The sequence below is a fragment of the Pan troglodytes genome, chromosome 5 (genome assembly GCF_028858775.2).
Source record: "Pan troglodytes isolate AG18354 chromosome 5, NHGRI_mPanTro3-v2.0_pri, whole genome shotgun sequence".
In the NCBI taxonomy this organism is placed as follows: Eukaryota; Metazoa; Chordata; class Mammalia; order Primates; family Hominidae; genus Pan; species Pan troglodytes.
Window position 1 is genome coordinate 61,186,340 of NC_072403.2, and position 15,102 is coordinate 61,201,441.

At 33.7% G+C, this 15,102-nt stretch overlaps 1 protein-coding gene across 1 annotated transcript in view; it reads left to right on the forward strand.

Moving 5' to 3' along the window:
• Window positions 1-284: 284 nt before the first annotated feature.
• The window catches only part of GFRAL (GDNF family receptor alpha like), a 72,268-nt gene continuing 57,450 nt past the window's right edge, over window positions 285-15,102 (forward strand). The window contains exons 1-3 of the mRNA XM_001157000.6: window positions 285-369; window positions 4,515-4,649; window positions 6,615-6,773. Coding sequence (XP_001157000.2) covers window positions 348-369; window positions 4,515-4,649; window positions 6,615-6,773 — 316 coding nt within the window. The 5' untranslated portion in view covers window positions 285-347. The remainder of the gene's footprint in view (window positions 370-4,514; window positions 4,650-6,614; window positions 6,774-15,102) is intronic.

The following is a 15,102-nucleotide window of genomic DNA, read 5'->3' on the forward strand; positions in this document are numbered from 1 at the left end:
TAGTGTTGTATTTTAGTTAAGGAAAATAAACCTTTTTCATGAACGTGCAGATTATGTATCATTTCTCTTAGTATTTGGCTCATGGGCTTTCTTAGAGGCATAATATCCTAATATTCAAGACCAGCACCCTCAGGAGAATAATCGAATTTGAATATAATTAGAACAGTTCACAACTTAGGAAACACTGGGGAGGAAATGATGACATAGGAAGCTGACTTGAATTGGTAATGCCTTTAGGAAGCAAACACAGAGGCTGAAGCCTTATTCTGGACAGTTACTCTTAAGAAAGTTGTCAGAAGAAACGCATCTGCCTTTTTTTCCAGGTGAACTGCCGTGAGTTGTCCAGCATGATAGTATTTATTTTCTTGGGTAAGTGAATGGTGCTTCTGGTTTATCTGAATTATTCATAATACTAATTCTTTGTAAACTGAATACTATCACACTTAAGCCTAACAGGGGCTTATAATATGAAGTACCAAGTAAATTACAAATTTATGCTTTAACATGGTTTATTCTTCTTGCAAAAATGTACACTCACTTTTACTCACTTATTTCTAACTCTATAGATAATGCAGAATGTGAAAATTGTATTAATCTCTCAGCTTGTTTCTGTTTTATTGTATAGAATGACCCAATGACTTTGAGTTACTTATTAGGATTAATGGAATTCACACATGTGTTAGAACCTTTTAGAAATAAAAATAAAACCTTCCAGTATCTATTTACAAGTTATAAGATGAAAAATTTCAAACTATTATCTATTTTATTTATTTTGCTTTGAAATTAAACAAAAATAAGATTAATTTAAAACATTCAATTTAACTACAGTGTTAATATTTGCTAACTAGAAGTAATTTAGTGAAGTAAAACAACTTAACACCATATCAAAATGCTTCATATTTTCATTAATTTTTATGACCTAGAACTCAAGTGTGGACTTACTTCTCTTGTATTGGATGCGATGAATGTATTATAAGATGTTGATGAAAAATAATTTATTTTTATTTAATGTAGAATCCATGAATCTATTTGCTAGATGTGTGACTGGAGAATATTTTATATCTTCTTTAGCATTTGGTAGAATCTATAAACTGAATTCAGAAAAGGAATAATTGTAACTGTAGCTAGATTGTAATTTTAAAAATATGGCATTTTATGTTTAAGCTAATATATACTTGATGAATAAAGGCATAATTGTGGGCAAGAAAGCAAAGAAGTTTACTTTAAATTGTATTGAACATAAAAGGAGAGTCATATTAAGTCAAGGAAACAAGTTAAGAAGGAGAGAAATCCCTTATATTTTCAGTTTTTCTTTGGTTTAAGTAATATTTTTCCATTGTTCCATAATTTTGCTTTTTGTAATTATTCCTAAAATATTTTCTTATTTTTATAAAGATTGTTAATATTTCTTTAGTTCTTTTTTTGTGGTAAAGAGAAATATAGGAAACTTTAATTTTTATAGATCAGGCAGCAATATAATGAAGCTCACAAAATACATTACAGACTCATTATGACCTCAGTTGAAAAGGCAATGGCCTCTTATTTTCATCTTTTACTTCTAAATTAACTTGACACCAGGTTGCATGAAGGAGGGAAATAACTTCTTAACATTGTTAGAACTAAAATTATACTATTTGATAGGTTGTACCAACATTTCCCATATTATATTTTTTAGAATGCTTGTTTGACATTATCTAAATAGGTCTTATAATGAGGAAAATGTCTGTTGGTAAAGAAATGTGGAAAACAATGAATTTTAAAATCTCAGAACATTTAATAGGATAATAAGCCCCATACATCTTTAAAACACTGATATAATTTGCAGCATTATCCATCTTATTAATTTAAAAATAGAAGTTATTTTTCATTGAGTATTACAGGAAAATTCCTGAAAAATCCTAGGTTAAATACAAAACCACAAGTCATAGTCGGGAATGAATAAGACAGATTTTGGAAAGGTAATACATTCTTGATTCTTGTGGACCAAATCATTGAGGTGGTTTTCTTAGATGAGTCAAGATTTTGTTGAGTAGGAAGTGTGGAAAATCCTATAAAATAATCTATTAAGAAGCTTGTTCAACCAAAAACTGAAAATGTGAAAGGAAACATTAAAACATTAAAAACTGAAAATGTGAAAGGAAGTAAAACATATTTGGGGAAGATAACATGTAGTATTTCTAAGTGATTATTACTCTGAAGTACTGATGAAGTTTTGATGATATATCTGGGATATTATCACTTATAAGATTCTTGAGGGGGCTTTTCACAAGATATAATGATTAATGGCAAATAAAATACCATTTTCTTATAAGTTGAGTTTATGACTTCAAATTTCTATTTCTGGGTCTTTGGAAAACTGGATTTGACCGAGTAACTTTGTGCTAGGATCAAAAGAGTCCTCTTTTTCTTTCTTTGGGCTAGCCAAATAAGGAGTACAAGGGCTTGGCTAGATGAGGTTGTCCATGAACACATGAGAAAACAGAAAGCTGATATGTCCATTTCCACTCCAGCTCTCAGCAAGAAAAATGTTACCAAGCTACACCCATGGGCCTAATCTCCAAATGCAGTGACCCAGCAAGTAGTACACATGGTCCAATCAGTTGTCTTGGATTCTTCTTATAAGATGAGATTTGCAAAGAGGTAAGATTTAAAAAAAAGAGAGATTTCAAGGCCTTACTTGAAGCCTATCACTCTACATTGTCACAGGTGATTCATAATTAACAACAGCATTTAAAAATTCAAATAATTTGGCTCTTATTTAGTTATAGCTTGACTCTCTTGATGACAGTTACTACAACTGTCTCTGTAACACAATTTTAATCCCTGTATTTTTTTCTATTAATTGATTTGGCTAGTGTCACTTCATATATTTGCAGAATCAATTTGACTAACTTGTGTAACATATTAAATTAACATTGCTATTTTCTTGATTGTTTTTAGAAAACTTGCTGGATTTCTCCTCTAGCAAAAGTAACTTGTAAATATCTGGAAGGTATTATTTTTTAGATGTTATCAGTTATTTATATATCTTATATATAAACATCTAATAACTTGGGTATAAGTCAATATTCATTTATTGAATACCTATACTGCATCATTGTGTTTGGTGACAAAAATACAGTTATAAATTGTCCTTAATGTCTGTGGGTAAAGCTGTACAATCCAGTGGTGGAGACAGGCACATGAATATATACACTACAGAACAGTAAAATTTGTGATTGCAGGATCCCCACAGTTCTAGTAAATGGATGGAAGATGTCAAATTCAATTTGAGTGTGGAAAAAGGGGAGTATAGAATTCAAGTACAGTTTCCAGAAAATAGCTAATGATTGTGTTCAATTTTAAACAACAAAAAGGGTTATTCCAGAAGAAAAAGAAAGAAAATACTTATCAGGGATCAGACAGTAGGCATGCAGAGGTGGAAGACAGCATGGATCATTTGGGAAACGATAAATGCTTGAGACCTTCCAGATTGCACATGGTGAGGAATATGAGAGCCCTGATATGAGAAATAGTTTAAAGGATATAAAACAGAAAAATGGCAAGACTAGAATAGTACATCAGGTAGATTAGGGGTTACAAAGAACCTATCTGAATAAGGTTCTGAATAAGATTCAAACTGGAGGCAGACTGACTAATAAGTTAAACAAATGCTCAAAGTGAAAGTCAATAAATTTAGCAAGAATGAACATGGGAGAGTGAAGTTGAGGATGGAAAATAGTCTACCACAAAACCAAGATTTCTAGTTTGGGTTCTTATGTTAATTGTGGCATTGTGAATGAAGTAGTGGTCCACAGTGGAACAATGATGATGAAGATCCTGTGAAAGTGTTTCTGAAACATTCAAGTAGAGATAACAGTTACGTACCTATGACAGGAACACTGGAAATACTGAGATTAAATTATACATTTGAGAATCATCAGACTAACGATTTTAGTTCAAACCATAAGAGCACATGGAATTTTCTGCAGAGAATGTATAAAATGAAAATAGAAAAGGTCTGAGAAGAGAACCTAAGCTAAAATTATACTTTACTAGAAGAATGAAATGATCCTGGGAAGAATTTTAGCTATGGTCAGAAAATACAAAGTGGATAAATATCAAGAGAACAGAAGGGAGGGCTGGCAAAGGAAGAGTTTCAAAAACAAAAAAGTCAACAAAATGCTCAATGGTGAGATAAAGTTTAAAACCATTAAGTTAGATTTTAAAGGGGTAATTAGAGACTTTTTTTAAGAGCAGTTTTAATGGAATAATAGTAATAAAAATAAATTATAAGTTGAGGAATAAATAGATGATGAGAAGTCAAAATGAGCAAATTTAAAATATTCATTTAAGAATCTATAAAAAGAAATACAGATCTACAGCTAGAGAGGAGGTTAAGGTTATTCCCACCATCAATTATTTCACTACATGTTATTTTCCATAATTCTGCTCTTTATCATTAATAACTTAGATTTGAAGAAAATGGATGCCAAATTTATATTACAACCTTGTTTTTGTTGTTGTTATTCAAGCTATGGGGTTAAGCTTGGAAAATGAATACACTTCTCAAACCAATAATTGCACATATTTAAGAGAGCAATGCTTACGTGATGCAAATGGATGTAAACATGCTTGGAGAGTAATGGAAGATGCCTGCAATGATTCAGGTAAACGAGTTGCTAAGAATACACTCAAATGATTTATTTTTACTAAGATAAAAACAGGATTTGATATTTTGTCATTATCCTAAGAACTAAGTTTTTCTCTATGTATCTTATTTAATCTTGACCCCCAATCGATTCACTTTTAATCATGTATTAGCAAATTTAATTACAAAAGGATTTTCTTAATTACTAAAGAGCTTTAATTACTGAGGGCAGCATTATTCAAGATTTCAGATTATTTTCTTACCTCTCTCACCATGTATAATGCTACAATTTTATGCATTCTTCTCAGAACCATGGCAGTATTTTTTTTCAAATAAAAGGTTATTTTGATTACATATGTCAATGATAAAATAGAAAAAATAAGATTTGTTATAATAATTGTTGTGTATTTGTCCATGTACAATGTACAATTTATATTCTTGAAACATATATACGGTATTTCCAATTCTATGTCAAGAACAAGTAAAGCTATAGTTTTGTTTTTAACTTGGCCTACCTTCCAAACATTTGTGGGGAGGTTCAAGAGTTGAGAATGTGAAGACTGGAGAGTGACTGGTATTTTCCTTCTTTTTTCTTTTTTTTTTTTTATTTTGAGACTGAATCTTGGTCTGTCGCCAGGCTGGAGTGTAGCTGCGTGATCTCGGCTCACTGCAACCTCCGCCTCCCGGGTTCAAACGATTCTTTCTCCTGCCTCAGCCTCCAGAGTAGCTGGGACTACAGGCGCATGCCGCCATGCCCAGCTAATTTTTGTATTTTTAGTAGAGACGGGATTTCACCACGTTCGCCAGGATGGTCTCAATTTCTTGGTCTCGTGATCTGCCTGCCTTGGCCTCCCAAAGTGCTGGGATTGCAGGCGTGCACCACCGTGCCTGGCCTATATTTCCTTAAAAAGAAAAAATATATATATTTTGAATATTCAAGTAGCTAAATAAGCATTGAATGAGAACATTATAGTAAGACTCCTTTCATTAAAAGTAAATAGAATAGTATAAACTACAAATAGAATAAAGTAAATAGAATAAGTAAATAGAATAAACTGTCTATGTGGTAGAACATAGTCAATTTATACAGTAGAACATTGTTCTACAGTATAATCTATACAGATTACAGTATAATCTATCTACAGTATAATCTAAAAATAATCTATTTATTTTGATGATTAAACTTCTTGCTACATTTTATAAGGCAATTTAAAATATGTTGTTAAAATATTATATTTAGGTGTCACAAATTGTACCTTATTTAATTTCAGTATACAAATAGTCTTTTGCAGTAAATTGCAATAATATTTGCATAATTATTTTATGTATGAAGCTGAAATATGTGTATTCTCAAATGTACAAATGAAGTAAGCTAAGGTAGTTTTATTCAGAATAATAAATAAAAGAAAATGTTCAGGTAGAGGATTACATATTTTTAAATTAATGTAGAAAATGAAATATTGGTAATTATGAGACTTATTCAAATATTCAAATATTGGTATTATGAGACTTATTCAATAATATTTATTGAGTGCCAGGACCACATAATTTTAATGATAAATTTAGAGCCACCTGCACATATCTTTCTATAGTCTGAGAATGATATGAAAATAAAAGATCAGATTATGACAAAACAGCTAATAAAATAGATAAGCTGACAAAATGCTAAGATTAGAGAGCATTCTGGTCACGTCCTGTAAGAGTAGCCTTATTTTTACTGAAAAGCAAGAAATGATATTCTAAGTAGGAAAAAGCTATTTTGAAATGCAGAAAGTTTTAATATAGAAAGTACATTATGGAAAATATTCAATGAAAATACATGTTTTTCATAAAATGTCACTTATATGGATATCCTGCAGCAACCCCAGATAATCTTACCATATTAATTAATTATTCAGGTTAATATGTTAAAAGTACTTTGGGGAGGAAGAATCCAAAATTATAATCAGATTAATATCTATAGTGTTATGTGTTTGATTGTGAGATCCAGGTGACCCCTGCAAGATGAGGAATTCGTCATACTGTAACCTGAGTATCCAGTACTTAGTGGAAAGCAATTTCCAATTTAAAGAGTGTCTTTGCACTGATGACTTCTATTGTACTGTGAACAAACTGCTTGGAAAAAAATGTATCAATAAATCAGGTAATATTTTGTTTTAAGGAATGTTTATAGTCATGAAAAACAAAGCAACAATTTCAAAATTAACCACATCTATGTAATCTGATTAATGTTTTTTGTAATTTAATTCTTTTCAAAGCTTTATTATTTTAAAAATTTTGTTGGTATATAGTAGATGTATCTATTTGAGGGGTACATGAGGTGTTTTGATACAGTTCTTGATGTACCTTGGGGTTCTGTGAGCCATAGACCTCAGTAAGTGCATTACATACTTCTTTCATTGCTAACCACAATTCTAAGCTTCATTCGAGTCAGTGGAATTATAGATTCACTCATTCAATTCATATATTTGTGGAGTTTATTGTGGCCTTGCACAAAACCTAGATGATAGAAGGCAAATAAGATATTATCTTTGTTGTTAAGGACCTCAGTGTCTCCTGGGAGAAATCAAAATGTAACTAATTGCTAGAGTTATACTTGCCTTTGCATAGGGACATTTAATCAGGCTAATACACTGGAGTAGGGGTGATCAGTTAGCCTGCATGTACCCTTAACTGTACAACAAAGACATTCCAAGAGATGTGCGGGATCAAACAGTTCTAAAGTGAACAGTTTCCAGTCTTCAATGTCCCTATATACTCCGAAAAGTAATCAGCAGAGGAATGCACCTGTTATCACAGAATGCTCAATTCTTCTTTCACAATCAACCTTCTCTCACTTTACAAGAGGTAGATTTACCTCTCATCTACACGGAATGGTCTGATCGTCCAACCCATTCAACCATCCGTGGTGGGCTCATTGGACAAATTTCTGTTCCATAATTTTGCCATTTCCAGAATATCAACAAATGAAGTTATGCAACATGTAGCCGTTTTAATTCAGTTTATTTTAACATAATACATTAGAGATTCATTAATTTTTCTCATGTGTAAGTTTATTTTTCTTGATGAGTAGTATTTCATTATGTGAGTATATCACAGATTGGTTATCCATTCATTATCGAAAGTAAATTGCATTATTTCCAGGTTTTCAGGGATTAAAAATAAGGCTGCTATAAATATTCACATACAAGATTCAGACAAACATAAGCTTTACTTCACTTATGAAATTGTGGGGTCACATGGTAAGTATATGCTTAATGTTACAAAAAGCTTCTAAACTGTAATTCAGATTTAATGTAATCATCAATGTATAAAAGTTCCTGTTGCTTCATATTCCTAGCAACACATTTTTTTGCCATTCTAATATATAGTGGTACTATATTGTAGTTTTAATTTGCACTTAATTATAATGTTAAGCATATTTTTATGTGTGGTGTGCCATCTATCTGTCTATCTTATTTGGTAAAGTATTTCTTCAAACTTTTGCCCATTTTTAAATTGGTGTTTGGTTATTGCACTGAGTTTTGAGAGCTGTTTCTGTAAGTTGAATAGATTTTTTTTATTCAGAGTATGTGTTTGGTATTTTTTTAGTCTGTATCATGTAAGAGTGTCTTAAAAAACAGAATTTAAAAAATTTTGGTGAAATTGAGTTTATCATCTTTTCTTTCATAGATCATACTTTTGATGTTGCATCTAATAAATATTTAATTCACATTAACAAAGATTTTCTCATAAGATCTAGAAATGATGTAGTTTTAGGTTATATATTTAGGCCTATGTTACATTATGAATTAATTTTTGTATCCAGTACAAGATATAAGTCAGATTTTCTTCCCTGCAAATATCTAATTGTTCCACCCACATTTGTGGAAAATAATATAATTTTACTTTTCTCAAAAGTCATTTGGCCATATATTGGTGGCTCTATTTCTAGACTTTCTATTCTGTTCCATTGAGTTAATTCTGTACTTTTGCAAATATTTTATAGTCTTACTATAGCTTCACAGAAAGTCTTGAAATCAAGTAGTATGATTCCATTAACTGTTATTTAAAAAATAATTTTGGCTATTCTATTTCTTTGTCTTTATTTTATTTTATTTTATTTTTGTTGTGGTTGCTGTAGTTGTTTTGGAAACAGGGTCTTATTCTGCCACCCAGGCTGGAGCATAGTGGCCCAATTTTCACTCAGTGCAGCCTCTACCTCCTGGGTTCAAGCGATTCTCTTGCCAAAGCCTCCCAATTAGTCGGGATTACAGGCATGTGCCACCACACCAGCCAAGTTTTGTATTTTTAGTAGAAACGGGTTTTCGCCGTGTTGGCCAGGCTGGTCTCCAGCTCCTGGGCTGAATTAATCTGCCCGCCTCAGCTTCCCAAAGTGCTGGGATTACAGGTGTGAGCCACCGGGCCGGGCCACTTCTTTGTCTTTCCATAAACATTTTAGAATCAGCTTGTCAATGTCTGCAAAGAATCCTGCTGACATTTTGACTGAACTTACCTTGAAATTATAAACCAATTTACTATGTCGAGTGTTCAGATTTATTAACATGATATATTTCTTCATTTATTTATAACTTCATTGATTTAGTTCATCAGTATTTGATAGTTTTCAGTATATAGTTCTTGCACAACTTTTTAGGCTTCTACAAACACACTTCAGGTTTTGGTGCTGTTACAAATGGTAATTTATTTTACATCTTAACTTTCTATTGATTATAGTGATTATATAGAAATACAATTGATTTTTCTATATGGACTTTATAGCCTATGACTTGCTAAATGCAATTATTCTATTTTTTTGTAGAATCTGCAGGAAATTCTACATAAATATTCTTGTCATCTATAATAGAGTTTCATTTTCCCCTTTCCAATCTGTAGTCTTTCATTTATTTTCCCTGCTTTATTACCCAAACTAGAGCTTTCAATATATTAAATAGAATTGTTGAAAGTGGACATCTTACCTTTTCACCTGTCTTAGGAGAAAGGCATTCAGTTTTGTACCATAAAGAGTGTGTGTGTGTGTGTGTGTGTGTGTTCTTTGCAGGTTCTCTTTATCAAGTGGAGGAAATTCCTTTATATTTTTGGTTTTCTTCGTTTTTAAAATCATAAATGCATAAATAAATGCTGAATTCTGCAATTACTTTTTTGCCTCTATTACTATTAATTACTTCAAACATTTATCTTTTCCTTTTGTTGGGAGTATTTCAATTTTTCTGGCCATTTAAAAATATATAGTAAATTAGTGTTAACTATAGTCTCCCTACTGTACTATCAAGTACTAGAACTTATTCCTTCTATGTTAATGTATATTTGTACCCGTTAACCAACTTCTCTCCATTTCACCTCCCCCATGTCCTGCCAAGCTTGATCACATTTTTTCCTTTAGTTTTTTATATGGCGAAATTCATTATTTGATTTTTTACTGTTGTTCCAGCCCTTCATTTCAAGGCTAAATTCTGTTCAATCATGGTGTATTATTCTTTTTGTATTTCTGGATTCAACTGCTAATATTTTGTTTAAAAAACTATGTTCATAAAGTATATTGGCATGTTGATTTGTTTTCTTATAATGTCTTTGGTTTGGTATCTAAGTTATGCTGGCCTGTAAAATCAACAGGGAAGTATTTCCTCCTCTTCAATATTCTGGAAAAGCACAAAAAGAATTGGTGTCATTCCTTCCTTACATGATCTATTTCATTAACCAGTAAAGATATCTGGCCCATGCTTCATTAAAAAGGTTTGAAAATATAAATTCAATGTGTTAACTTGTTGTAAGACTATTCTTGTTATCTATTTCTTCATGAGTGAGCTTTGGTAGTTTGTGTCTTCCATTTGCTGAATTTATGTTGGATTTTTAACCTTAAAGTTTTCAGTTTACTGTTTCTTTTTGGTTTCTATCTCCCTACAAAATTGCTCCTAGTATTTCCTAATTGTCCTTTTTAATGTCTGTAGCAGTTGCAGTGATGTCCTTTTTATGTTTCCATATTGATAATTTGTATAATCTGTGTCCTTTCAATTTTACTATTCATTGTTTCTTTCTGTGTATGTCTGATTTGATTTTAATGTGTTCTCCATTTTCTTGCTTCCTAACATAAAACCTTGAGCCACTGATTTGAGATTTTATTCTTTCCTCATATAAGCATTTAATACTATGAATTTCCTTCCAAGTACTGATTTAGCTATAGCCACACATTCTGATATGTAGTTTTAATTTATATTTATGTCAAAATATTTTCTCCTTTCCTTTGTGACTTCCTCTTTGTTATGATTTATTTTATTATTATTATTATATTTTGAGGCAGAGTCTCTCTCTGTCGCCCAGGCTGGAGTGCAGTGGAGAGATCTCAGCTCACTGCAACCTCCTTCTCCTGGGTTCAAGCTATTCCTCTGCCTCAGCCCCTGAGTAGCTGGGATTACAGGTGCTTGCCACCACACCTGGCTGATTTTTGTATTTTTAGTAGAGACATGGTTTTGCCATGTTGTCCAGGCTGGTCTTGAACTCCTGACCTCAGGTGATCTGCCAGCATCGAACTTCCAAAGTGCTGGGATAACAGGCATGAGCCACCATGCCGAGCCAGAAGGTTATTTAATTTCCTAATATCTGAGATTTCTCAGATATCTTCATTATTGATTTCTAGTTTAATTTCAGTATAATATAACATATTTTGTATGATCTCAATTCTTAATTAAAATAATAATTGCCAAATATCACCTGTACAATGTGATACATGCTACACACATGATAAGGACACACACATACACACACACACAGACAAAGTACTAGAAGCCATAGAGTAAAAAATAATGGTGACTCAGAAGACTTCACAGAATTGTAAGACTTGGGCCTTTTAGGGTAAGTTGGTTTCATTAGGTAGGCAAAACAAAATGGATATTTTAAGCAGAAGAAACAGAATGAAGTGGGGAACACTTGGGGAGCAACAATTCCCTTGTTAAGCTGGATACTAGAATGGAAAAGTATTTAACACTGGAAAGAAATCAGGTATTTATGAAAAGGAGGAAGGCTGAACTTACATATCTTTCTAAAGAGATTAGACTTTAAACCGTTGCTATGAGGAGCTATTACATATTTTAAATAGAGGAATGTATCATCAGTTTCTCAAAAGATATCACAGGCAATAACGTAGAGAGGATGGAATGGGGGGCAAAGAAAGATGCAGGTCAAGAATGTCAGTTAAAAAGCCATCAAAATAATTTAAGAGAGAGGTAATGCATGCCTGAACTAAGGCACTGGTCCTGAGAATTATAATAAAATATATACTTAAGGTATATTTATGAATAATAATCAATAGGAATTGGTGACCAGTTGGATATGAGGAATTTAAAATGTATTAAGCATAATCTCCACGTGGCTGGCTTGGGACAAGGGGATTGCTATACATTGAGCCAAGAAATGAAAAATTGTACAGGACTGGGGACGAAAGTGATGAGTTGTATTCTGAAAACATTTCATCTGAGGCATGCTTTGGAATATTCGAGTTAGGAATGTTGGTATTTTTTTTTCTAAATTTGCAATGATAAAAAATAGTCTAAAAATGTAAAGGAACATGCCTTATCAAGCTGGCATTGGGAAGCAGGGATCTTGAGGAGAGAAATCTAAAACAGAGATACAGAGGTTTATGAGTAGATAAAAAACATAAAGGAGAGTAAGACTGCTGGGAAAAACAGAAAGGGAGGAGAAAGATATTTTCAGAAGAATTTTATGATCTAGTTGAAGAAACCAAAAAGAAGTTTTTTAAATACAGGAAAAGAAACTACAGAGAGTGGAATTTTTGAAGCCAATGAAAGAGAGGACATGAAGAAAATTGTCAAAATTATGAAAAGTCAAAAAAGATAGGGCCTGATAATGGCATTAATTTGCTACTTAGTAGACGTTACTAGTTTTAGATTAATTAGGCTGAAATGTTAGCATGCTGAAATGCTTATTAAAATATTTATTGAGTTTTTTCAAGATGGTAAGACATCTGAACTTAATAGCCTTAATTGCCACTTTTAGCATATCAAATTTTGACAAAATGTTGTATATCAACAGAACTATACATATTTAGAGCAGTTAAGTTGAAATCAGTTTACATACTAAAAGTATTTTTTCTACAATAGAAATTTATTAAATGCTGTTATGTGGAAATATTGATGAATCAGGCATACAAAAACCTTGCACTCAATGAGAGTTTCATATGGACAAGACCTAAAGGAGAAGGCCTAAATATTCCCGATGGCCTTCATAAAGGACCTGACCTGATTTTTGTGTTTACAGAAAGCATTCTGCTGATTTATTATAATTCATGACAAAGAATTATAAAGAAAATGATAATTTAAATATGAGAAAGAACATGATAATTTAAATCTTACCATTCCTTCTATGTCAACTGCAGCATCCTCCACAAACCTTCTAATCATCACTTCAATAAAATGGTTTACTCTCCATGCTTTGCATTCCCAAAATATTCTCCAGAGTACACAGACATGCACTTTTCTATTCTCAAGAAAATCAGTTTTGTTATTTCTTTTCAAAAATATGCTAAAGCACCCAGCATAATACCTGACGCTTAGCAAATTATTAGTAAATATATAATGTAAATATTTTTCATTAACAAAACATTGAGCATCTAAATGATGTATCCATTCATAAAATATTTATGTGTAAACCCTGGAGAATATAAAGAGCATCATCAAATGAAATGAGCAAACAAAAGTGGTTGGCAGCAGTTCCAAGATGGCCGAATAGGAACAGCTCCAGTCTACAGCTCCCAGCATGAGCGACGCAGAAGACAAGTGATTTCCACATTTCCAACTGAGGTACTGGGTTCATCTCACTGAGGCTTGTCAGACAGTGGGGGCAGGATAGTGGGTGCAGCCTACCGAGCGTGAGCTGAAACAGGGTGAGGCATCGCCTCACCCGGGAAGCACAAGGGGTCAGGGAATTCCCTTTCCTAGCCAAGGGAAGTGGTGATGGGCAGCACCTGGAAAATCGGGTCACTCTCACCCTAATACGGCGCTTTTCAAGTGGTCTTAGCAAATGGCACACCAGGAGATTATATCCCATGCATGGCTCGGAGGGTCCCACGCCCATGGAGCCTCGCTCATTCCTAGAGCATTTGACATCAAACTGCAAGGCAGCAGCGAGGCTGAGGGAGGGATGCCTGTCATTGCTGAGGCTTGAGTAGGTAGACAAAGCAGCTGGGAAACTCAAACTGGGTGGAGCCCACTGCAGCTCAAGGGGACCTGCTTGCCTCTGTAGACTCCACCTCTGGTGGCAGGGCATAGCTGAACAAAAGACAGCAGAAACCTCTGCAGACTTAAATGTCCCTGTTTGACAGTTTTGAAGAGAATAGTGGTTCTCCCAGCACAGAGTTTGAAATCTAAGAATGAACATACTGCCTTCTCAAGTAGGTCACTGACCCCCAAGTAGCCTAACTGGGAGGCACCCTCCAGTAGGGGCAGACTGACACCTCACACAGCTGGGTACCCCTCTGAGACGAAGCTTCCAGAGGAACGATCAGACAACAACATTTGCTGTTCAGCAATATTTGCTGTTCTGCAACCTCCGCTGCTGATACCCAGTCAAACAGCATCTGGAGTGGACCTCCAGCAAACTCCAACAGACCTGCAGCTGAGGGTCCTGACTGTTAGAAGGAAAACTAACAAACAGAAAGGACATCCACACCAAAACCCCATCTATATGTCACCATAATCAAAGACCAAAGGTAGATAAAACCACAAAGATGGGGAAAAAACCCAGCAGAAAAGCTGACAATTCTAAAACTCAGAGCACCTCTCCCCCTCCGAAGGAATGCAACTCCTTGCCAGCAATGGAACAAAGCTGGATGGAGAATGACTTTGACGAGTTCAGAGAATAAGGTGTCAGATGATCAAACTTCTCTGAGCTAAAGGAGGAAGTTCGAACCCATCGAAAAGAAGCTAAAAACCTTGAAAAAAGATTAGACAAATGGTTAACTAGCATAAACAGTATAGAGAAGTCCTTAAATGAGCTGATGGAGCTGAAAACCATGGCATGAGAACTACGTGATGAATGCACAAGCTTCAGTAGCTGATTCGATCAACTGGAAGAAGGGTATCAGTGATTGAAGATTAAACAAATGAAAGGAACGAGAAGAGAAGTTTAGAGAAAAAAAGAGTAAAAAGAAACGAACAAAGCCTCCAAGAAATATGGGACTATATGAAAAGACCAAATCTACATCTGATTGCTGTACCTGAAAGTGATGGGGAGAATGGAACCAAGTTGGAAAACACTCTGCAGGATACTATCCAGGAGAACTTCCCCAATCTAGCAAGGCAGGCCAACATTCAAATTCAGGAAATACAGAGAATGCCACAAAGATATTCCTTGAGAAGAACAACTCCAAGACACATAATTGTCATATTCACCAAAGTTGAAATGCAGGAAAAAATGTTAAGGGCAGCCAGAGAGAAAGGTTGGGTTACCCACAAAGGGAA